The 22911-nt window shown below is 48.3% G+C and overlaps 1 protein-coding gene across 3 annotated transcripts in view; it reads left to right on the top strand.

Annotated features, from left to right (window-relative positions):
• The window catches only part of FHDC1 (FH2 domain containing 1), a 38369-nt gene extending 17029 nt beyond the window's left edge, over positions 1-21340 (top strand). For all 3 annotated transcript variants that reach the window (XM_070415326.1, XM_070415328.1, XM_070415327.1), the window contains 8 exons: positions 3886-3971; positions 4058-4158; positions 6169-6239; positions 6333-6440; positions 8563-8633; positions 11372-11489; positions 14846-15010; positions 16934-21340. In XM_070415326.1, coding sequence (XP_070271427.1) covers positions 3886-3971; positions 4058-4158; positions 6169-6239; positions 6333-6440; positions 8563-8633; positions 11372-11489; positions 14846-15010; positions 16934-19024 — 2811 coding nt within the window. In that variant the 3' untranslated portion in view covers positions 19025-21340. The remainder of the gene's footprint in view (positions 1-3885; positions 3972-4057; positions 4159-6168; positions 6240-6332; positions 6441-8562; positions 8634-11371; positions 11490-14845; positions 15011-16933) is intronic.
• The last annotated feature ends 1571 nt before the right edge of the window (positions 21341-22911 follow it).

Consider the following 22911-nt stretch of genomic DNA (forward strand, 5'->3'; position numbering starts at 1 on the left):
CTTTCCTGAGTCCCCAGGCGCTCTCTCACCCTCAGACTGTTAGCTAACCTCTGGCCTGGCCATGGAATCCTGCCTTCCCAGCCCCTGAGCCAGGCCCAGCTGTTTCTCCCACCACCCTCCTGCTTACAGGGTCATCCTCCGTCTGAATATCTGACCAGCTTGGTCACTCTCCCCCTTGTTTACATTACCGACTCTTGGCTTCAGCTCACCACACCCTCCAAACTCAACTGGGAGCTTCCTTCAGCAGGAACACCCTGACAGTCCTGCTGGGTGTCACTTGGCATCCCTCCCTGACAGTGCAGCACTCCGGGGGATCTGTGCCGGCAGTGGGAGGCCCAGTGAAAGCCAAAGCCACCTCATGACCCATGCCCGCAGCAAGTCAGATTAGCTTTAGTCGTGAGAGCTGTGTGGCCTCTGGCACCACCCAGACCCAGGGCCAGCCCTAGAGTCTTTGGAGGAGGGTGGAGGATGGAGATGAGGCCAAGGAGGAGACAGGGCCAAGTGAGAGAGGTTTAGGAATGTGGCAGAAATATGCTAATAAGTGTGGAAGTGTACGAGTAACCGCATGTTGCTGAGCCTGTGGCATAACGTTCTGTGCTCATTTTTAGCACAAGAAGGGACTACATGTTTGTTGAGTGCCACTGTGTCCCAGGCACTGGACAGGGCAGCATTCAACCAAGCGAGATCCTGCATTTCAAGTGCATGGCCCAGTGTCCGGCACATAGACAGTAAATCATTGCTGTAATGATTTAGTGTATCACCTTTTTCACTTAATCCTCACAGCCATGTAAGATAGTCTTCATTTTACCAGTGAGAAACTGAGGCTCACATGGGTTGGGTAGAACGTGTCCAGTGCCACATGATGGACAGGCCCCGGAGGAAGGTGGACTTGAACCCTGATTCATCTGACCCCAGAGCAGTTCCTTGGGCTGCACTAGGAGGAAGGAAGGAAGGAAGGAAGGGCAGAGGTTCTCAGTAGTTTCTCAGAGGCCTCCGGCCTTTTCATCACCTGTGCTGTCACACAGTACGGGTGTGAGTGTCACCCAAATAACACCGCGATCTTATCAGCAGGCGGAAAAATATGAACGGAAAGAGCTCTTTTTTCCTCTGCATTCTCAGCTGACAAGCCAACCCAAGATTAATTTGTGTTCAGGATTCCTCTGCCCTTTTGCCACAAATCTTTTGTCTGGCATGTTTGTTCATCTTGCCTGAAACTCGTGGTTAAAATTTGCAGAGGAAGAAGGTAGACCTGGACGTGAGAGAACTGGAGGGTTGTGCTCTCTGTCAGGTATCCCTGTGCCCTGAGAGGAGGCTGGAGTAGGAGCCAGGTGGGCCGGGGAAGGACCCCCACCCAGCTGGCAAGGCCCTCCCTCGGCTGGGGCGGGTACCCTGTCATCGCCTCAGTGTTGGGGGTGCAGGACGGGAAGGTGATAGAAATGTTCCGTCCTCTCTGGGCGCAGATGGAAAGGCCTTCTCTGACACTATCACCTCATTTCTACCTTTTTGTTTACTCTGCCCCTGGGAGGGAAGTGCCAGTGGGGGAGCTCCAGAATCTTCTGTTGGTCTGTGGGTGGGAAATCCTGCTCTTTTAAGGCCATGGAAGTAGAATTAGACGGGATGAAGGAGGCCTGCCCCTGGGAATGTGTGAGTCTCAAGGAGCATTCTGTTTGCTATGAGGACAGCACCGTGTAGCCGGGTCATAATGAGAGTCACTTGGCTCAGCCAACAGTATCGTGCCTAACGATGTTTGATAAATGCTTTTTGATGGTGGTGAGAATGCATAATAATTATAGGGTTGGTTCACCTCTCTTTTTCTTACCTCCCTGCCACTGTGAAGGTACCGTAATCCCGCTTAATGAACATAAATCCCGTTTTGGAATGGAGTTAAGAACTGTACACAGGGCATTTAAATCAAATACTATCTTTTCATCACCGTTCTCTTGAAATCTAAACATTGTTAGCTCGTTACATAAGTGAAGGAGATTAGTCTTTGTTCAGTTACAGTTTAGCACATGTCTAATAGAAATATCGACCGAGATGACTTAGCATGACCTGTTCTTAGGCTTTGGACAGAAAACTGCTGTTATTTGCACGTGCTGCATATGAGGTCTCGCTCTGCCCTGCCCATATATAGTGAATTGTGAGACCAGTTCGGAAGGGATCAGAATTCTTACCATAGCTTTCTCAGCTCAGAAACAAGCCTCTGATTTGGGCTTAGCTAAACCAGAGATTCCATCTGCCCTTTCATTTAGTCAGGCCAAAAAATGGTAAAAATCACGTTGGGGCCCTAAAGGTAGGGGAAATAGTGCCGTTCTATAAATGGCAATTTTTCTGTCCGTTGGAAGAAAAAGATGTGGTCTTAAGGACCAGACTCAATTCTAAGATGTGCATCTACACGGTAACATTTTGTATCTTCAGGGAATTGGTGTGTTTCAGTTTGTGGACCTTTGCAAATACTCCCTCTGTATTTTTGCACATCATTCCCTAATTTTTAAAGAGGCTTAAGAATCATGTTATTTTTATGGGCAGTCAACATAATCCAGGAGGTGGAAGAGAGAAAGCTTTATGAAGACTAATAAAAAGTGGTGCGTGCTCCCTGGCTACCATTAGCTGCAAAGATGGGCTGACTATGTCTGAAGGCCCTACTTACCGTCAAGTGTTTTTGTTGGAAGACCCAGTGGATGGAGAAAGGCTATTGCCACCAGATTGGTCCAGTTTTCTGTGTGGGGAAGGCATGACTCGCTCTCTGGTGTACAGGGGAACTTCCTTTTCCCCTCCATCCCCACTTGCCAAGTTTTTTGGCTACATTCCTATGTCCGAACTCTTAGTTCTCTCCTACATTTGAAAGAATATTTGTGTGTTTAATAACTTCCAGCTTAATTTAAAAAATTTTTTTTTATTGATTTCTAAGAGGGAAAAGGAGAGAGAGAGAGAGAGATAGAAACATCAATGATGAGAGAGAATCATTGATCGGCTCGCTCCCCCATGCCCCACACTGGGGATCGAGCTCGCAAACTGGGCATGTGCCCTGACCAGGAATTGAACCGTGACCTCCTGGTTCATAGGTTGGTCGATGCTCAACCACTGAGCCCTGCCGGCCGGGCATAGTTTGATTTTTTACAAGAAAATGCATGTTCATTGTAGACAATTTAGAAAATAAAAATAAGCAGCAGAAGAAAATATAATCATATATATACGGGATCCCATTGTGCATATTGCTTTTATTACCTGATTCTTTCATAGAGGGATGTTTTAACATTGATCTTTCTGTTAAGCCATTTTCCTTTATTTCTTTCTGCTGGAGAGTAAGAGTGGACTCGCTTAACATACAATAGTCCCTTCCTATAAAGTGAATATATGTGAAGGGGACTTGACCACAGAAAGATCTGCCTTAGACCTTACCCAGTCTGAGTATGTTATATCCCAAAGACTCAAAAGTAATAAGACTGTTTTCACCTATGACTTAAGGACTGTGTTATAGGGAATGCTCCATCTCTTCTTCTCCCAAGCAGTGATCTTCCTCCCAGGTTATAACTAACAGAAACATTTCACCCTCAGAACGGCCCCTTTTCAGTCTCCTTTTGGTAGCCTTCCTGAGGATTCCGCTCTCTGGCTTGCATGGGATTGTTTACACCCACAGAAGTGACCCGGCTCCTCTCTTTCTAATTTGTGTTGTTTGTTTGGTGTTTCTGCTTTCAAAAAGACAAAGTGGTAGATGTGATGATTTCCCTTTCTGTCTTTTCTCAGGTCTCCGCTTTTACTAGTTTGAAGGTAGCACCGAAATTCTATTTGCTTGCAGGGATTCTAAGATGCAATTTAAAATCATGTTACATTTTCATCACAAGTTATGTTTTTCTCTACCCCCTTTTCCCATTTGTCTTTTAGATAAAGAAATTAAAAACATTTCATGGCGATGTGTCCAAGCTGTCCCTGGCAGACTCCTTTCTGCACTGCTTAATTCAGGTGCCAAAGTAAGGACCACCGATCACTGTTCTTTACAGAGGAAGGTTTTTAAATGCGTGACCTCAGAACTACAGTGTGACTTTTTCCTTTTCAGCTATTCGCTTCGGATTGAAGCCATGGTGCTAAAGAAGGAGTTTTTACCTTCTTGCTCTTCTCTGTACACGGATATAAGAATTCTAAGAATGGCTATACAAGGTGAGTAAATGCATGATGCTTCGTATAATTAGTTTTTATTCATTTAGGTAGCAGTTTATTTTAAAAAATGATTCGGTTGAAATTAGAAATGCAAAGTCCCATTTCTGATACACCCTAAAAAGGGAAATCGGTATGACCAGGGATGGCATTGAAGGTTTATCTAGTTACTTCCCCCCTAATTAATTAATTGACTAATCAATTGATTACTTAATCAGCACATTATCCTCCTGTAAGAGAAGCTTGCTTTCATCTCACGCTTCGGAGTCAGCCTCGCTACTTGCAGCTCACTCTTGTTCCTCTTGTAGGTTTGCTTGCTGTGTGTCGGTGGTGTGTGTGCCTTTAAATGACTGAGATACCTTCAGTTGTTAAACCAGTTTGCAAACTGAGTTTAATCAGAAGGTGCGCAAGCCCTGGGCCAGCCCAGCCCATCTCTCCTCCCATTCTCTGGCCTCTGTTGGTGTCTAGGACCCTGCTTTCCGGAAGCAGACCCCCACCCCCACCCCCACCCCTTTCCTCCTGACTCCTCCCAGGAATGAATGTCCACGCGGCTCTTTCGTCAGGGAGTCTCTGCCCCCACTGCCTCCCCTCCAGACTCCAACCACTGGTTGGCTAACTAGTTTGAGAGGGGCCAGTGGCCCATGTCCATGTCTTTGAACGACTTGCTACATTCTTGCTAAGCCAGCTTGGATAGACTCCTCAGAGCAGCTCTGATGTCTCATTCCGTATGGGTAGGAGCTTGGCTTTGGCCTTGGCTGACCCTGGGATTGCAGGCCCAGCCCATTTGCGTTTGCCTCCTTTTCCTCTCTGGGCAGTCTCGTGCCCTCCCTGACCCTCACATCTTCCAGCACCATCAGCGTCCCTGACTCCCTCTTGCTCATTTTCTGGATTTCATTATCGTGCAGAACTGTTTATTCCTGTTTGGTTTTCCCGTTTAGTTGCTCCGACCTGGGCTTGGAATAATGTTTTGCTCTTCAGCCCATCATAGTTTCTTCATTTAGAGAGGAGATTAAGAATGAAGATTTTTTTCTTCTTTCAACCTAGAGTCCTTTTAAAAGTTCTTCCTATACCAAGGCTATTGCAGCAACTCTAACAGGGTTGTTGCTCCTGTTCAAAGAGAGATGGGAGAACATGTTTTCATATTGAGCAGGCAAATTTGTGGGCTCAGCGCAAACGTTTCTTATCTGGTTACCCTTCAAAAACTGGCCTCCTTAGATAACACAATGTAGGCAGTGATCCAACTGTAATTTTTGGAAAGTAATACCAGACTTAATGGAGAATATTAACTTAAAAATACCATAGGTGACATTTTATTCTCTGTGTATACTGTCATTTTAATCATCAAACTTTTTTATTTAGCCTTCCAAATACATCAACAATTTTGAACAGTGTTTTTTTGTGTAGGTGCGTGTATAATAGATCCTGTGATTAAAGAGCTAGTTTACCAATATATTCCAACAATAAATTGCTTTTTAAATCCTTAAGCCAATCTAAATGAAATGTCTAGTTTTGAATAAAATAGGAAGAGTCTCTGGGTGCCTGGCCCCTAAGGGTTGATGCTTTGCACCTTATTTACATGTCATACCAGCTTGTTTACTTCCTATCTCCTCATAGCTCATCAACTAAGCAAAATGTTGCACCCTATTAGTTTTCACATTTCATCAATATAGTCTCAAAGGCTAGTGGATATAAATGAAAAAAAGAAACATTGCCGAGAGAAAATGTATCCCTGCAACACAGGGATAAATTTATAATTGAACTGTTTTATGATGTGTAAGTATTACTTATATTTGATTCCCAGTTCACCACCAGGATGTGGATTGCCAGTGGCAAATGCTGCATTCGATACACCGTAGGATGTACTGCTTTCTTTAATTTCACAGTCTTCGTATGCAGTTCAGGGTCAGAGCTTGCTCCCAACACCCTTGAACTTGGATGTGGTGGCTGGTAGCTGTCTCTTCTACATTTCCGCTGGAGGCTTCTCTAAGTCACTGTGTGTGTTCTTCTTGACAGAGCTGATGTCATGTGAGGAGCTGCATTCCATATTACACTTGGTGCTACAGGCAGGAAATATCATGAATGCAGTAAGTAAAATTCAAAAAAATTAAAATGTTGTATTTCTAACTGTATTGATCTGTCTAAACGTATGGTTTTTTCTTTTGATTTGTCTTCTTTAGGGAGGGTATGCCGGCAATGCAGTAGGATTTAAGCTGTCTTCTTTGCTCAAATTGGCAGACACCAAAGCAAACAAACCTGGGATGAACCTTCTGCACTTTGTGGCACAGGTATGGAAGCGGTTGTTATGGAGAGAGAATGTGGTGGATCCCCATGCTGGCTGTGACGGTTTTCCCAGGTCTAAGGTGGCGTCAGATTCAGGAAAGGGCATGGTGGGTCCCAAGAAGGTTCTCTGTGCAGAAGCATGTCTGCAAGTACGTGAGCTGAGCTGCGCCACGGTCCTTGGACTGGAGGGGAGGGCAGGGGTCTGGGGAGTGAGGCGAAGGGTTGATGAAGACAGATAATGAAGGATTTGGATCCTAAAGCTGAGAAATGTGGATTGCTTGCTTTAGCAGTGGGGAGCCAACTGAGGTGTGTGTGCAGCATGGCTTTTTGTTTTGTTGTGAGGAAAGTGTGGAGGGTGGGTTGGAGTGGAGCGAGAGCTAGAACGAGGGGTACCTATTGGTGGCAGTTGGCACGAATTCATTGTTTGGAAGAGTTAAGAATCAGAGTGATGGCCACAGGGATGGGTGTTGAAACATTTCTGATGTTGAATTGACTAGATTTTTGACCAGTTATGTGTAAACCGTGAGAGAGTCAGAGCAATTACAAAGATCACTTCCATCTTTTTCCTTTGTGAAGTGTGGGTTAGCGTGCCTTGCCATGAGCCCAGGGATTAGACTCAGAACCCTGCCCATCTCTTCCATTTTTAAAAATATTGACTTAGAGAGAGGAAGGGAGAAAGAGAAACACTGGATGTGAGGGAGAAACATCGATCGGTGGCCTGCTGCACACACCCTGACCGGGGATTGAGCCTGCAACCTGGGTATGTGCCCTGACCGGGAATCGAACCCCCGGGTGCATGGGAGGATACTCCAACCAACTGAGCCATCACTTCCATTTTTTGACTGGGTCTATGTGATGCCAAAGGAACTAGTTACAAAGTGAAAAATCAGCCCAGCACAATTATCTCTTTGTTGTTAAATTATCTCAAGTAACGAATTGTTCCGGTTTGTCTTTCCTTCATTGCAAGGCCTTGTTGTTTTGACAGCAAATACAGCAACGTAGCTTTAGCCTGGGGAGGAAGCTGTCATGTGATTATTTCAAGTGTGAGCTTCAGACGGGGCAGAACTGAGAGAGTTGGCAGAACTGAAAGAGTTTGATTTGTCATTTATGAGCTGTAATCCCTCAGACAAGTCATTTATTATTTTTTAAAAATATATTTTTATTGATTTCGGAGAGGAAGGGAGAGAGAGAGAGAGAGACATCAATGATGAGAGAGAACCATTGATTAGCTGCCTCCTGCACACCCCACACTGGGGATTGAGCCTGCAACCCAGGCATGTGACCAGGAACCGAACCGTGACCTCCTCATTCATAGGTGGATGCCCAACCACTTAGTTATTTAAACCTAAGACCCTGGACCTCTTCATCCAATGATGGGTATAGTGATACCTCAAAACCAGGTAACCGTGAGGGCTCACAGAGGTAATTCCATATAGTGAGCTCTCAATTATTACTATAGTCTTCCGAAGGTGGAGGCCATGTTGACCTTAGGACTAATATAAAAGCTAATTTGCAGGACATTAAAACCAGAAAATAGGTTCCTCCTCCCAGGTGTCCTGCCAGGAGGGACTCTCTAGCAGCCCTTTTAGATCCGTGTATCCAGGTGTGTCCTGTGTCCCTGCCCATGTGGGGAAGTTTCCCGAGTTGTTCATTGGTCCCTTTATACCCGTCTTCCTCGTACTCTGTGAACAGGTGAAGAATCCAGAGTCTCCATGGCTTGGGCACCTTCTGATTAAACTCAGGTTGCAAACTGGTTTAACTGCTGAAGGTATCTCAGTCATTCAAAGGCACACTCACAGGTATGGGTGGTATTTAAACAGGAGATATTGGATTCTCTGAGAGGCAATGGGCCCTGCTAAGGCGCCACCTCCTTCCCCTGAGTTTTCAGGCACATTAGTTAAGTTTCATGTCAGCATCAGTTGCTCTGGGAAGTTAAATGTATGGTGAGAGTCCTGGCATTCTGGTAGATCTTGCTAGGAATATCGGAGCTCCTGTCTCAGTGAATGGCTTTGAATGCATCAAGGGTAAAACACGGGAACAGTGATTTTAAGGTTTCTTTAAGCCTGGGCAAATGATTTCCTTCCAGTTCCATCTTTATAGTGAGGCCAAATTCTGGTTTTGTTTCAGGAAGCCCAAAAGAACGACGCCATTCTTCTAAACTTTTCTGAAAAATTACATCATGTTCAGGAGGCTGCTAGGTAAGCAAGAAAGACTGAAAGTGAATTGTGAAGATTTAAGGGTTGTGTGTTTTTTCAACTACCTTCTTATGAAAACTGATGACTGTTTTATAACTTCTGGATTCAAGTGTGAACTTTTAAAAGTTTTGTCTTGTTGAACTTTCAGACCCTCCTTTCATTTGCTTACAGAGGTGTGTGTGTGTGTGTTTACACCTTTGGAATTTGGGGGTTTTGAAAAATTAATCCTTAGTTTTTTAATCTTAAAAAGACCTATTGCCATCTATTCTAATGAATATCATCAATGTAAAAAAAAACAGGGATTAAGAACTTCAACTCCCTCCACACCCAAAAGATAGAGTTCAAACAACCCAGCCTATTACCTTGGGAGCTGGTATATTGTCAGTCACACTGGCAGGGCCATCCATCACTGTTTTCGTGGTAGAATCTAACATGGTACATTTATTTTCTATTACATTAGAAGTTGGAACCATACCAAGGGCTGTGAAAGGATTTTGTCTTAAATTAGTCACTCGGCTTTACAGAGAAAGTATCTACCAAGCATGGAGCTCCATTTCTAACACTTTAATTTGCTTCTGATCCTAATATAGTTGTGTGTTTTAATGTAGCTCTAATCCGTGTCTACACGCTAGCTCTAGTTCTGTGTTTTCAAATTTATAATACACATCCCTGCATCAAAGCAGTAAATGTTCAAAAACTAGCTTTTCAGGGGAGAAAAAAGGTCTGATTTGTATTATTTGTTGATTTCCATGGTGTAAATACTACTACCATAGCTGATTTCAAGCTACCAATGTGGTGTTACTAAAGCACAGTTGGGAAGTGATACCTACTCAGGTCACCTCTTGTAATCTGGCTTCAGCCCACTCCTTCATCCGCCTCGTTCACGGGTTTATTTGCAATAGTCTTTATTGCATAGACTCATTATCCAAGTGACTATATCCAGTTAGGACGCGAACCACATGCATAAGCACATGAACCACAGCTCTGCAGGCCAAGCCCTGTCGTTGGCCAGTGTCTCTGTGATGACTGTGAACATCTAGCCACAGATGACATCTTTCCCAAATTGGGATGATCAGTCAGTCCAAAGGTGTGAACAGTTCATAGTTCATGTTTACAGATCGCCAGATTATTCCCCCAAAAGAATGAGCATCTTTCTTATAAGATATAAACTTTTCGTTTTGAATTACTTAAAGGAATCTGTATGGGAATATTTATTCCCCTGACTGGTCTAGAAATGTTACTAAGAGAGAAACAGAGAAATAACCATTACTTTTTTTTTTTTTTAAATCTTCACCCAAGGATACGTTGTTGCTGTTTTAATTGATTTTAGAGAGAGGAAGGGATTGAGAGAAACACCGATCAGTTGCCTCCCATATGTGCCCTGACTGGGGATGGAACCCACAACCTAGGGATGTGCCCTGACTAGGAATTGAACCCACAGCCTTTTGGTGTATGGGATGACACTCCAACCAATTGAGCCACCCAGCTAGGGCAACCAGTACAGTTTTAAACTGATATTTCAGAGTTAGATGGGGAAGTTTAGCTAGCTATTGTCTTAGAAAAAAACCTATTCAGTAAGGTCTGTTTATTTGAAGTGGAAGGTGAAGTACAAACAGATCATAGATGACCACTGAAGGCAGAAGACTTTATTGTAAAAAAAAAACCTGACAATGGCAGCATGAAAGCATCCTAATATATGAATTTGCTAATTGAACTCCCCCTGGATTTTAAGGGTCATCTGTGTTCACTTTACCGGGTGACAGAAACATCATTTATGCCCTACCGATCTGGAGTTGATATACAGTAAATAACAAAAGCCTTTGCATGATTGTTAGTTTTCTGTAAAATAGAGTGCTTTCCCTGTCTGTCAGTGGCCAGCCCCATGATGTCCACTCAGTATCTCCATATTACCCTTAATGTCAGGATTATCAGCACACGCTGCCTTGCTGTTCATGAGTTAGAACTTCTGTATTTGTGTTTAGTGGCCAGAGGAAAATGCACCTGAGTCCTGCTAGTTTTTAGTTTTCCAATGCTTATTGCATAAAGGTGTTCAGACAAGCCCCATGGTTTTAGTTATCTCACCAGAAGAAATAGTTACGTATATTGCAGCCTGTTCTCTTTGAACCAGTGTGTGTCTTTAGGGAAGAATCTCCTCTTTAAAAACAACATAAGCAGCAACATAAGCAGACCGACAGCTGTCAGAGGACAGGGGAGTGGGGGGATTGGATGAAAGGTGAAGGGATTAGCCAAAGAACATGTATGCACAACCCATAGACACAGACAACAGTGTGATGATGACCAGAGGGCGGAAGGGGGGGACTGGGTGGAGGTGGGCAAAGCGGGTGGGCGGTGGGGAGGGGTGATGGGGACATCTGTAAGAGTGTCAACGATAAAAATTAAGTAATAAGTCAAAAACATAGGAGGAAACTCTAAATACAGGGGTAGGTTAATGTATTCGCAATGGTTCCCTCCCCTTCTATTTGATTTGTTTCTACAAATTTCTTTAATGTCTTCGCTTAACAGCACATAGTCGGACCCTTATAACTGCTTCTGCATTCGAACTGATACGTGATAGTCAATTTCTGTTGCTTTTTTTCTTTACGTTCAGTGTTTTGTATTAGCTTCAGGTGTGTCTGCCCTTCTGTTTCTAAGATTGACCAGCAGTTAGACTGGTTTGATGTACCCACATGACACATGGCTTCCCCGTTGCCAACTGCCCACTGTCCCCTTTCTTCTCCCAGGTTGTCTCTGGATAACACGGAGGCAGAGCTGCACTCGCTGTCTGTCAGGACGCGGTCGCTGAAGGAAAACATCCGGCGGGATGATGAGCTCCGTCAGCAGATGGAAGAGTTCCTTCAGGTCTGTGGGTGAAGCAAGTCAGTGCCTCTCATTTCGTCGTCCAGCAGCTCCCCGGGGCGGGGTGCGTGTGCATGGGCGTGTTCAGGGAAGCAACAGGTTCCCATTCATATTTCCTCCCAGTCAGTAAAGGGAGCGTCTTAGTTCAGTGCCCATTCTTGGCTGGATTGTTTTTGAGCAGAAGATACTGAATGTGGCCTAAACTGCCTCAGGTAATTGTTAGGGAGCAGGCCTCTGTGTATCACTGCTCGATGTGAAATGGTATCAGGTGAGGGTGCTCACTTACCCTGGCAACTCAAGTTTCGGTTGTAAATCGTGGTTTTGGGGTTCCCGACTCCCAGTCAAACTGGTGAGTAACAGAATCGCGAAGTTCCACAGAAATCGTAAAGATAACCTGAGAACCTGGACTGTTGTCCCTTCGCTTGTGTTTACTAAAGGCACAGGCTGCGTTTTGGCATGTTTTATGTTAAGAGCAGGAGAACACGGTCGCTGTGCCTATCAGCACCCGAAATCCATCAGCCCAAACAGGGTGTGTCAGGAGCTGCTCGGAATAACAACAGAAAACAGCAGAGTGGACCTGTTTGTGACAGCTCACTGTGACTCACTCATCACACAGTCTGACATACTTCGTTTATCTTTCCTCATTAAAAGGAAAGAGTGGCACCTTTTCATGCTCCCAATCTTCAGGGAAGTGGTGTGCTGCCTTAAATGTCAGTGCTTTAGATTCTCGAGGTAGAATCCAGGTGCCAGGGCTGCCCTTGGCACCGGGAAGGAACACTGTGCTCCGGAGGCTTGTTCCAAGCGAAGGCTTTACCCGTGTGCGCATAATGAAGCTGCAAATATGATGCGCCTCAGCTTCCATCTGCAAACATTTGATTTTGTTTGGCTCGGTTGGGATTTTATTTTTTATTATTAAACACGGGTTCTATGCTTTCTTTGAAATATAAGCAGGCTCTGATTTTCCCCTTACAAGTACACAGATTTTTCTCAAAGTGTAAGAACAAAGCAAACAGCAGCACAGAGACACCTGCCAGTGGGGAGGCAAGCGCTCAGCAGTGAGCACATTCAGACAACTGAAGCCAATCCCGAAGGTCAAGGAGGAGGCCCCACATGCAGGCCATGAGAGTTCCGGTTGCCTCGTTCCTCAGTTCTTGTATTAAACATTAGTGTCGTATGCCAAATAGCTGGACAGAAAGGTCTTCCATGAAAAGCAGCTCTTTCTTAACTGCACCTCTGTCTTAAGGCAGAGTTGTTTTAACTCTAAACGCTTCTTCCTGGCAGTCATTTTTAGCTCTGTAAATAAAAATGTTCCACCCAGCTATTTATTTATTTTTTTTAATTCAATTTTTTTAAATGCGGGGGGGGGGGGGGATACAATTTTTGAGAGTAGCTTAGGGTCAGGCCAGCAAGGGCTTGGAATGCCAGTCTGAAAACTTCGGCCTTTTGTGCTCTAAGCCGTGGGGAGTCGCTGGAGATTTTGGAGCAGAAAAAAAATGACAGGACCACTGTTTTGCAGATCTCTTTGGGACTTTTGACCTTTTGGGTGTGAAACACCGAGTAAACTGGTTTGGAACTTGGATCCAGAGCAGACAAGTTAGAGGTGGAAAGTTGAATTTGCTACACTGCTAACCTGTTGTCATTCACGTTTTGCCAGTGTGGCTTTGGACTCTTTTGTTCCCGGCCCTGATCGTGTGGGCAGGGCTCAGGAAATAATGACTCTGAGTGTGGTGACTTGTCAGACCCATATTCGGACTATTTCACTTTCCCAAGTCCTGAGGGCGACTGCAGTGCACTGACGTCGTTCCTTCCCCGTGTCCTCTCAGTCCCCTCACACTCCAAGGATGAGGCCTACGAGGTGGAGTAAACGCCTGTGTAGATTCTTGTCAAGAGTCCTGTTCAGCTGCAGTTGAGCTGTTCTTGGCTGGAATCCATCTTCCCTTCTGTGGAAGAATGACAGGCAGGGGTATATCCTTTCGTTAATACCCTTCTCTCCATAGAGAAAAATACACCATGAGTGCACACACTGCCTTGGGCTACTGGCTCAGATGGTTACTTTCTCTGGTATTTGGTCTCCTAAATAGTTTTGGTTTCCTGCATCCTCTTGAGTGTGTTTGGTGTAGGAAGAGGGCTTTTCAGGGGGAGAGTGTATTGGAGTGAGTGAGGGGGGACATGTCTTCTCAGAACTTGTCTCTAGGTTCTGTAGCTCCAAGCAGGTCCAAGCAGGGCTTCCACTCCTCAAGGGAGGGCAGCCTGTATCTTCACCATTTCCCAGGCCTGTCCCCCACGCGAAGAAGTCTCCAAATACGTCTTTATGAAAACATGATACGCGTGATTTCATAAAGTAATAACTCCGTACGTCCCTTCTTCCTATAAGCCTTGTAACCCAGTGGAAAAGAAAGCCGCATGAGGCTTCCTGTGGTCCCCATACTCAGTGCCCAGGGGGCTGGCTCCTCGGACCACTCTGCTTCCTCATTTCAGCTCAACCTTTGTTGTCCCTGAACCCCTTGGCCCCAGCAGATCCCTTCCTGAAAGGGTTGGAGTTCATTGGAGGAAAGCAAGCTTCTTTCCCTCCCACTTCTTGGTTGAGGCAGTAGCCTGAACCTGTAGGGGCCCTGGAGACTTTGTCCTAGAAGAATTCGGAGACCGTGGAGAAGTAAAGAGGATGGATTTGTACAGGCAGCAATGCCTAACCGTGGCTACCTATCACAATTTCCTGGGGAAGTTTTCATAAGATATGCAGGCTGGGTCCACCCCACAGCTACTCAGTGGCATGGACTGTAGACCCAGCACCCCAGCTGAGGTAGATGAGCACCCCTGTCTAGAAAGCCCTTGCTGGGACCTTGGTCCAGGCACGAGGGCTTCAGTCCTGAGGGGTGACCCTGACCCTCACATGGCTCATTTGGAATTAAGTTTAAACTCCCTGCCAACAGGACAACTCATCAATAGAACAGTGACTTCTAGGACCCTAAAGTAAACCTGGCCACTATAACACCCAGTTTTAAGAGAAGGAAGAACATACAGGATATGAATATTAATGGTTATATAAATAATAAAATCAAGTGCACACCTATGTCACTTTTTCAGTGACATTAAAGGTGAACGTTTCGTTGGTGGCATTCTACAGGTGAAGGCCCTTCCATCTCTTCTGTTGCTCCCAGGCCTCACTCAGGAGCTCACCTTGCTTCCCCGAAGGTTTTGTTTGGGTTGAATTATTGTCCTCTTGGCTCTGAGCACATTGGGCTCACAATAAGCCTTCCCTTTTCCGAGACCTGAAACTGAACCCGGGAGCACCCCTCCCCTGGGCACCAGCCTGCCCGCCGACTGCTTGCCTCAGCGTGTGCTTGTCTGTCTGCCCGCAGTTTGCTGTAGAAAAGCTGACCGAACTAGAACACTGGAAACGGGAGCTCCAGGACGAAGCCCACACCCTTATAGATTTTTTCTGCGAAGACAAAGAAACTATGAAACTGGACGAGTGCCTTCAGATATTTCGAGACTTTTGCACCAAATTCAGCAAAGCGGTTAAGGTACGGCAGATGGCATTTCTGTATTTTCTGAGTGGTTCGGATTTTTATTTTTCTTCTTCCAGACCCAGCCAGCTCTCTGCCCATGGCAAGGAGATGGTTGAGCATTTATGGGGGTTCAGGAAGGTCGGGCGCCAGGCTGAGGAGGAAGTGGTTCTGCCACCCCAGGCCCGAACGCTTCCGTATCATCAGGTGTCCAGCATGTGGGAACAGCGGTGGTGGGTGGTAGGTACCAACATCTGCAACTCTGAGGCTCAGAACATTACCCACTTTAATGCCCTAAAAGCATTTTGTTGGTAAGGTTTATTTATGATGGCAGTCTCCATATTGAAAAGTATTTTCGAAGATCCCGAAGGTCTTTCTCAGCCCCTCCCCAGGAGAACATATCCTTTGCCAGGAGACCTTGGTCGCAGTGGGATGACCATAGAGCCCTCTGTCACTGTTTCCAGCCCAATGGCCATCGCCAGGGGTTGGTGCCATGGGAACCAGGCTGTCCTTGGCCAGAGCCGACTTGGAAACGCTCAGATATCTAGGGAGGGTGCTCTGCTCTCTGAGTCCACCTTGCCCTTCAGCCATCAATTCCAGTCATCTCTGAGCTCCTTGCAGAAGCCAGAAAACTCTCTGGGTTGCTTGGCTTTGTAAATAAAACTTTCATTTCAATGAAAAACAAAGCACCTCACCTCCCTTCCTTTCTGGTGATGATGAGAAACCTAATACGTGTACACCATCTCTTCCTCTATATTTCAAAAGCAGATTTGCCCGTAGCTGAGTTTCTTTGAGGGACTGGTCCAATTTCTCTCCAGCCAGAAGTGAATAGGCCAGAGCTCCTTGGTTTCTCGGTCCCTCCTTCCTCTGTCCAGCTAAACGAAGGAGGCTCAGCCTCTGGCCACGTTTACGCTCCCTTGTCCCAGCAGTGAGCTCAGCAGGGGAAGCGGTGGTGGGTGGTAGGTGCCAGATTGGCTCTTGCTGAGGGCCTCACTCCCAGTCAGAATCCTATAGGCTCTCGGGGCCACCTGTGTGATGCTCTCAGCCCAGCCGCCCCGAGAGCCAAGAGCTGGCCCCTCCCCCCCGCACTGGCAGCCAGCCGGAGCCAGAGCCTCACAGACACTTGGACAGGAACGTCCGTTTGCAGAAATGGACCTTCAAGTAAAATGTGCTACCGATAACAGATTTGGGTGGTGATTTCCACATATTTCCATGACAGGAGTACATTCAAAGTGCACAGCCAGGCAGTAAAGTGTGCTTGGTTGTGTGCATTTGTTTGGTTCCAGAGGGACTGGCCATTTGGAGCAGAGTGGAAGGTGGAGGATTTGTAAGGCAAATCCTTCTCTCTGGTTGTGGGAAGGGCATGGGGCACAAGGGACTGAGCCACCCTGGCATTTCTGGTGTTTGTTTTTGTGTGTGTGGTTTTTTTTCTACCAGGGAGCAGCCAGAGAACAGAGATTTGAAAAGCCTCTCGTAATATCTTGGGTGTACATCATTTATGCATCCATACCCCCACTAGGTAGAATGTGCTGCACAGGAGTGAGTGTGTGTGTGTGTGTGTGTGTGTGTGTGTGTACCCATGCAAGGACCACATGGGGTTTCCTGGGAGTTGAGGTCACAGGTACAGATGGAGTCACAGCCCACACTGCAGGGCCAGTGCCTTGACCTGAAAGCTGGAAGTTGGGCCCAGGGATCTGATGACAACCTTAGATGGACTTTTGGGGCCAGAAGTAGTGTCTCCTCTGGTCACCCCCACGTAGCTCTGGAAGAACCTAGCCCCCACACACAAGGGCAAATGCACAGTCTCCCCCTGATGCCCATGGCCCAGTCTCTCCTCCACCATGTGTGTCTCACTGGGGTCTCAGGGTAGGTGGCTCTGGAATGGCACAGGGGTCCCACGTGTCTGATGCATCTTTGGGCTTCTCTCCACCCCTCGTTCAGGACAACCACAACCGGGAGGTACAGGAGCTGAGGCAGCTGCGGCGGCTGCAGGAGCTGGAGCAGAAGCGGCATTCCTGGGCAACTGGGGAGCTGGTGGGATTTGGCCGGAGCAGCAGTGAGAATGACGTGGAGCAGTTGGGCAAGAAGGGTGCGGAGGACCTGCCCCCCTTCCTGCACCGCAGGCCCATCAGCCCCTCCTGCCGACGCCCCAACACCCGCCGCTCCCGCCTCTCCCTGGGCGCCTCCGCCGACCGGGAGCTGCTGACCTTCCTGGAGAACTCCGTGGGCAGCCCCGAGGAGGCCAACAAATTCAACAGCTTGCCCCGGAGCAGCCCTCGGCAGGCCCGGTCCGCGTCGGCCTGGAGGGAGTCTGGGGAGCCGAGGGACCAGGGCTCTGGCCGCACACATAGACCTCAGGCCTCCGCAGGCCAGGAGGGAGCCCCCGACCCACCCTCGGCTTCCTGTGGCCAGCTCCTCGCCCCCCAGATGGAAGACTCTGCTCCAGTTTTGCTCCGAACTCGGCGTAGCGGGCTCAGCATGCTCCAAAAGAGGAACAGCGAGCCTGTGGGCCTGGCGTCTCCCTGGTCCCCTCCACTCTCACCACTGGCTCTGGGAATTAAGGAGCACGAGCTGGTGACCGGGCTGGCCCAGTTCGACGTCCAGGGTCCCAAGGACCCAGAGGAGACGCCCCAGCGGAGCCCGACCAACTTCAGTCCAGTGGAGCTGGCGTCTCCGGGGGATGGGAGCCTGCAACCCCTCGGAGCCGGCATTGGTGCTGGCGTTGATGCTGGCAACGGCAGCCTGACGCCTGTGGGTACAGGTGCCCAGGATAGTCTCAGCGCCCAGGAGAGTCTCAGCGCAGCCCTGCAAGGTGACGGGGCAGCTCCTGATGAGCCCAGCCTCAACCCTGAGAACAAAGACCCTGGGCCTCTGTTCTACTTCTCGGATACCACCGACTGCTCGCTGACCTTGGACTGCTCAGAGGAAACCAACACCAGGCCTGGCAGTGGGGAGCCGGGGGAGGCCGGCCAAGGGGATGGCTCTGTGTCCTCTGGGGCAGGGGAGGCGGGTGGCAGCCAAGTGTCCTCCAACCCTCTCTCCAGCCCTCCTGGGGAGACCCCTGCTCCTGCTTCTGCAAAGACCGGGCCCAGCTGCAGGGGTGGCCTTTCCAGAGACAGGTCCTCCAAAGGGAAGGAAGTGACCACACCAAAGAGAAACTCCCTCAAGGAGGCGTCCCAGGGAGCCCCCAAGCCTGGGGCTGTCCCGCGAGGCCAGGGGACGGCGCCCAAGCCCGTGCGGACCTTGACCTCCTCGGAGAGCGAGAGCATGCGCAAGGTCGTGCCCATCTCTAGGGCCAGCAGGGGCTCCTCCGGCTGGAAGCAGCCCCCTCGGGAGCCCCCCAGCGGCACCCAGGAGTCGTGGTCACGCCGGAACTCTGTGAAGGGCACCTCGGACACGTCACCCAAGAGGTCCTCGAAGGGGCCCGGGGTGGTCGCCGAGGTGACCGAGGAGCAGGAGCAGAAGCCGCCGCGAGGGAGGGTCGGCTCCTGCGGCACCCGGCCGGGCAAGGAGCCCGCCCTGCAGCCCAGGGGCTCCCTCAAGAAGCCCAGCGCCAAGCCCCTCCGGAACGTCCCCAGACAGAAACCTGAGGAAAATAAGATCTGCCGCTCCAATTCCCAGGACCCCCAGAGCCCGGGAGAAGAGCCCAAACCCCCTCCACCAACCCCCAGCGTCCCCCGTGTCCCGTCCCAGGTACCAGGCTTTGCCCGAAACACAGTAGCCTCCTCATCTCGGTTCATGAAAACAGATTCTCTCCCGGTGACCAAAGCCCCCGGCCTCACGCGGACAGTCTCCCACCGGCAGCTGAGGATGAAGGGTGGCTCTGAGGATGCGGTCCCCAAGGACAGCGGCACCCTGCGGCGGGCCTACAGCTCCCGGGCCCCCAAAAAGTGTTCTGAGTCAGCAGAGGGTCCCAGTGCAAATATGGAGGCCTCTCTGAAGGGCAGAGGGACGGGGGAAAGGACCTCCTTCAGGCAGAAAGACTCCGGCCGGACCACACTGGGGAAAATCCTCCACCCCTTATGGAAGTGATGGGTGCCTGTCCCCCCTCACCTCCTGGCACATCATGCGGACTGACTGCTGTGAAAGGCCAACACCGAGTGACTCTTCTACATCAAGGGAATCACCGGTGCCACCTGCTAGTGCTCCTGTCGCTGAAGGTACACTCTGGGAGGCCTGTGGGCTGCCACCTGCAGCGCCGACTCCTGCCGTCGAGTCCCCATGCACCCCTGTCCTGGACCGGCGCCTCCCGCACACACCCCAAAGTGTGCACAGGCAAACCCTCTACGCCAAAACAAAGACTCGGGCGTGTGAGATGGCATTCTTACGCAACAAGTAAATAAGGAATTTTGGCCAGTTTTTAGAAATCAGAGGCTTATTTTTCAGTATAAAAATTCAGTGTTTTAGTTGGTACCTTTTGCAGAGTGAATGGAAAAAAAAAAAGACAGAAGAAAAACTGCTTTGTATGAAGATGTTTTCATCTTCCTGTGTCCTTGGCCTCGGGGTTCCACCGGCCTGCACGCCGACCATTGCTGGCAACTCGGCTTCGCCATGAGCCCTGGGCGTCCTGTGGTTGCACCGAGTCCTTGAGACTCTTCCTGGCTCACCTCTCCCTGCCTGACTTGGGATGAGGGTTTGCGTGTGAGCAGGAGGGAAAGTGAGACTGGTGGGTGGAGACTGGTGCTCCTGTGGCTCCGTGTGGGCACCGTGGGCAGCGGGACGTGCGTTTTGGGGGCCTGTGGCCGCCGGGAGAGCCTCCCTGCGGACGGGTGGCAGGCAGCCCCTGGGAGAATGCTGGATCTTTCAGGGTGTAGAAGTGCCATATTTTCATGGAACGCCATGGGGCTGTTCAGCAGATCACACCTCTCCCATCCCATGTTTTCGCATTTGTGTTTCTGTTGTACAACTGAGTGACGGCTGCTATGACTTGTGTTCGCTCTGGTTACAGGAGAGGAAAAAGCTTTCTGTCTCCCAGTCTTTCTTCTCCGTCTTCCTTTGCTCCCAGCCCTTCTCTGCTCATGTGACCTGGAGTCAGTCTCTCTTTCTCTCTCTCTCCCTCTCCCTCTCCCTCTCTCCCCTCTCAACAGTAATACTCATAAATGTTGACGTCTATTCTTTGGTACAGTGGTTTTGAAATCCCGAGGAAAAACCAAATCAAGTTTTTGAAATCAGACTAAAAAGAAAGTAACTGTTAGAAGAATTTGTGTCATCAGGGACAATTTGGAATAAAGGCCTTCATTCAGAAGAAAGGTGGGTGTGGGACACTTTTTTCTACCCGGTTCCCACTTCACTATTTCCCTCTGAGACTACTTGGGAAATGGGGGAATTCTTGAAACTTTTTTGTTTTTTAAAAATTGTGCCCCCCCCCCCCCCCCATTTTTGGTCACTTATTAGTGAAACCTCATTTCAGATCCAACAGTGGTAGACGGATTTAGGCAAATAAGATGTGTTACAGTCTCCCATACAATTTTGCCTCCCAACCAAATTAATTGGAAACTCGACTTCGATGAGTCCGCTAAATTGAAAGGGTAAACTTTATGGTAGAAGAAGTTAGGCACCTGACCACAAAACTTCTTACAGAAATAGCCCCGAGTAGGGATTTCCGGGGCTCCGCAGAGATGGTTAATGGGAATCCTGAGCTGTTTCTCACCATCTCAAAAAGCCTGAGAAATTATATATTTAACCATGCAGACCACAGCGGTCAAAACATAGGGCCCATGGGTAGATGGGAAATGGATGAAAGAGGTCAAAAGTTTGTGGATAGAGAGGGGGTCAGGACTCCTGGTGAGACTCTAGGGACCAGGGATCGAGTCCCTCCCTGTTCCACCGCTGATACTAGTACCTTGGGCAAGCCACTCCCTGTCCCTAATCCTCTGCTTCCCAGTCTGCAGCAGTGGGGGCATGGCCTCCATGATGGTGTCCAGGGGTCCTTCTAGCTCCAACAGTCGGAGTCATAAACACCCAGGGACCCAGCTCTGCCCTGGGATCGGCTTCTCAGAACCAACCCCCCGCATCTCTTCAGCAGAGGCCTCCCGCAAAGGCCTGCTCAAAACACCTCCAGAATGAGTCGTCGCTTTGAAACCCACTCAGCCACTTTCCTGAGAAGTGGTGTTTTATTTTACTTAGCCCTATGGACAACTTCTGTGTTTGCATCTGTACGAGCAGGTGATCATTCTATTACCTTTTATCGGTAGTAAGCTTGGACAAAATAATTTAAGTATATAATGGAGAAGTGTAAATAAGTTTCTATATGAAATTGTTTAAGATGAACAATTAAGATGTATTTAAAGGTCCATTTATATGTTCTTTTACGTAACACGTAGTTAAATAAAGTTCCTGTTTATGGGATTGTGTTCTTTCCTTGGTGTGTGTGTGTGGTGTATGTGTGTATGTGTGTGAGAGAGAAATCCTGGCAGGAGAGGAAGGCAGGATGCAGGAGGTAAGAGAGGGTTGGAATACAAGTCTTGTTCTCAAAAGGTTCAAGAACCAAAATTAGGCTGTTGGTGTGTCTCCTTAGTAGCAGAGAACCTGCGTTTAACCAAGGGCCTTGCGCCAGACCTGTGGGAAAGCAGGCATGCAGCTGACAGGCAGGCCATCGGTGGAATGTTCAGCACCTCGTACATGCTCACATTATTCCACGTTTGGGGCCAAGTTTTGTGTAATCTCCATGGGGCCGGCAAGTCTGGATCTGCTGCTGTGTGTCCTCGTGTGTTTTGGCTCAGGACACTATTGGGAAATCACAGCTCACTTCTGAGCGGCCTCAGGAATGAGCAGAGAGGGAGGAAGGGGAGGTTTTATTTCAAATGCAGGGTTGATGCTTCTTTGAAAGGAAAGGCGGGGGGCGGGGAAGGGGGGGTGTGAGACCCACCTCATACCTTGGGGTTTCATATCAGGTATTGGGCCTGGCTACTCTCTTGCTTTTTCTGGAAATGGTTAAAGGAATAGCCTTGGGTCAGGCACCCGTGGGTGAGAGCGTAGATGACGTCCTTGTGAGTTGCTGCTTGCCCGGTGACATTTAGAACCTGGCTTTGCCTGTTAGAGCCTTTTATTTTCGCAGTGGGTCTCAAGCAGTTTTCTTTTTACCCTCTTATTTGAGGGCTTTCACCAGGACCCCGTGGTGCAGTCCTCCTCCCGAAGATAGGTGTTGAGTTCAAAGGGACCACAGTTTCCTAATTGTTCGTTCCAGATTCTGAATGTTTATGTATTATGCTGAGAGGATCTGGAATAGTTTGGTAGAGCTCTCTTTAAAAAAAAAAAAAAATTATATATATATAATTTCAGAGAGGAAGGGAGAGAGAGAGAGAGAGAAACATCAATGATGAGAGAGAATCATTGAACGGCTGCCTCCTGCATGTCCCGTTCCTGGGATTGAGCCCACAACCCGGGCATGGGCCCCAACCAGGAATTGAACCGTGACCTCCTGGGTCATAGGTCAATGCTCAACCACTTAGTTACACCAGCCGGGCAGTTTGGGAGGACTCTTAAGTCAACCTTCTGAGGTGTGCAAATGACCAACTTTTACCTCTAAGGGTGCGGAGTCACCCCATCTCCTCCCATCTGGCAATGGTGACATTTTGCAATTTCACAGAATTTTCTATTGAAGCTTAAACTTTATTCTTAATTCTTTATGATACTCTTGCCTCGTGCTCCAGTCTTGTAAAAAAAAAAAGATTTTTTGTTATTGATATGTGTCTCCAAACACACATAAACGTCCAATTTGAGTAAGGGACATTGCATTTGGTTCATAAGTGCTTTTAAACAGTTATTTGTGCCCTGAGCACAAACAGAATGGGAGACCGTGGGTCTGCAAGCCATGCTACTCAGCATCGATGGGCTGAGCTGGGACTGACTCTGTGACAGGGTTGAAAACAACCCAGCGCAACCTCTCCCTAGGGCGTTTTTCACCTGCAAACATCTTC

The sequence above is a fragment of the Myotis yumanensis genome, unplaced genomic scaffold (assembly GCF_028538775.1).
Source record: "Myotis yumanensis isolate MYYU_CA2020_CCGP unplaced genomic scaffold, mMyoYum1.0.hap1 SCAF_5, whole genome shotgun sequence".
NCBI classification, from domain to species: domain Eukaryota; kingdom Metazoa; phylum Chordata; class Mammalia; order Chiroptera; family Vespertilionidae; genus Myotis; species Myotis yumanensis.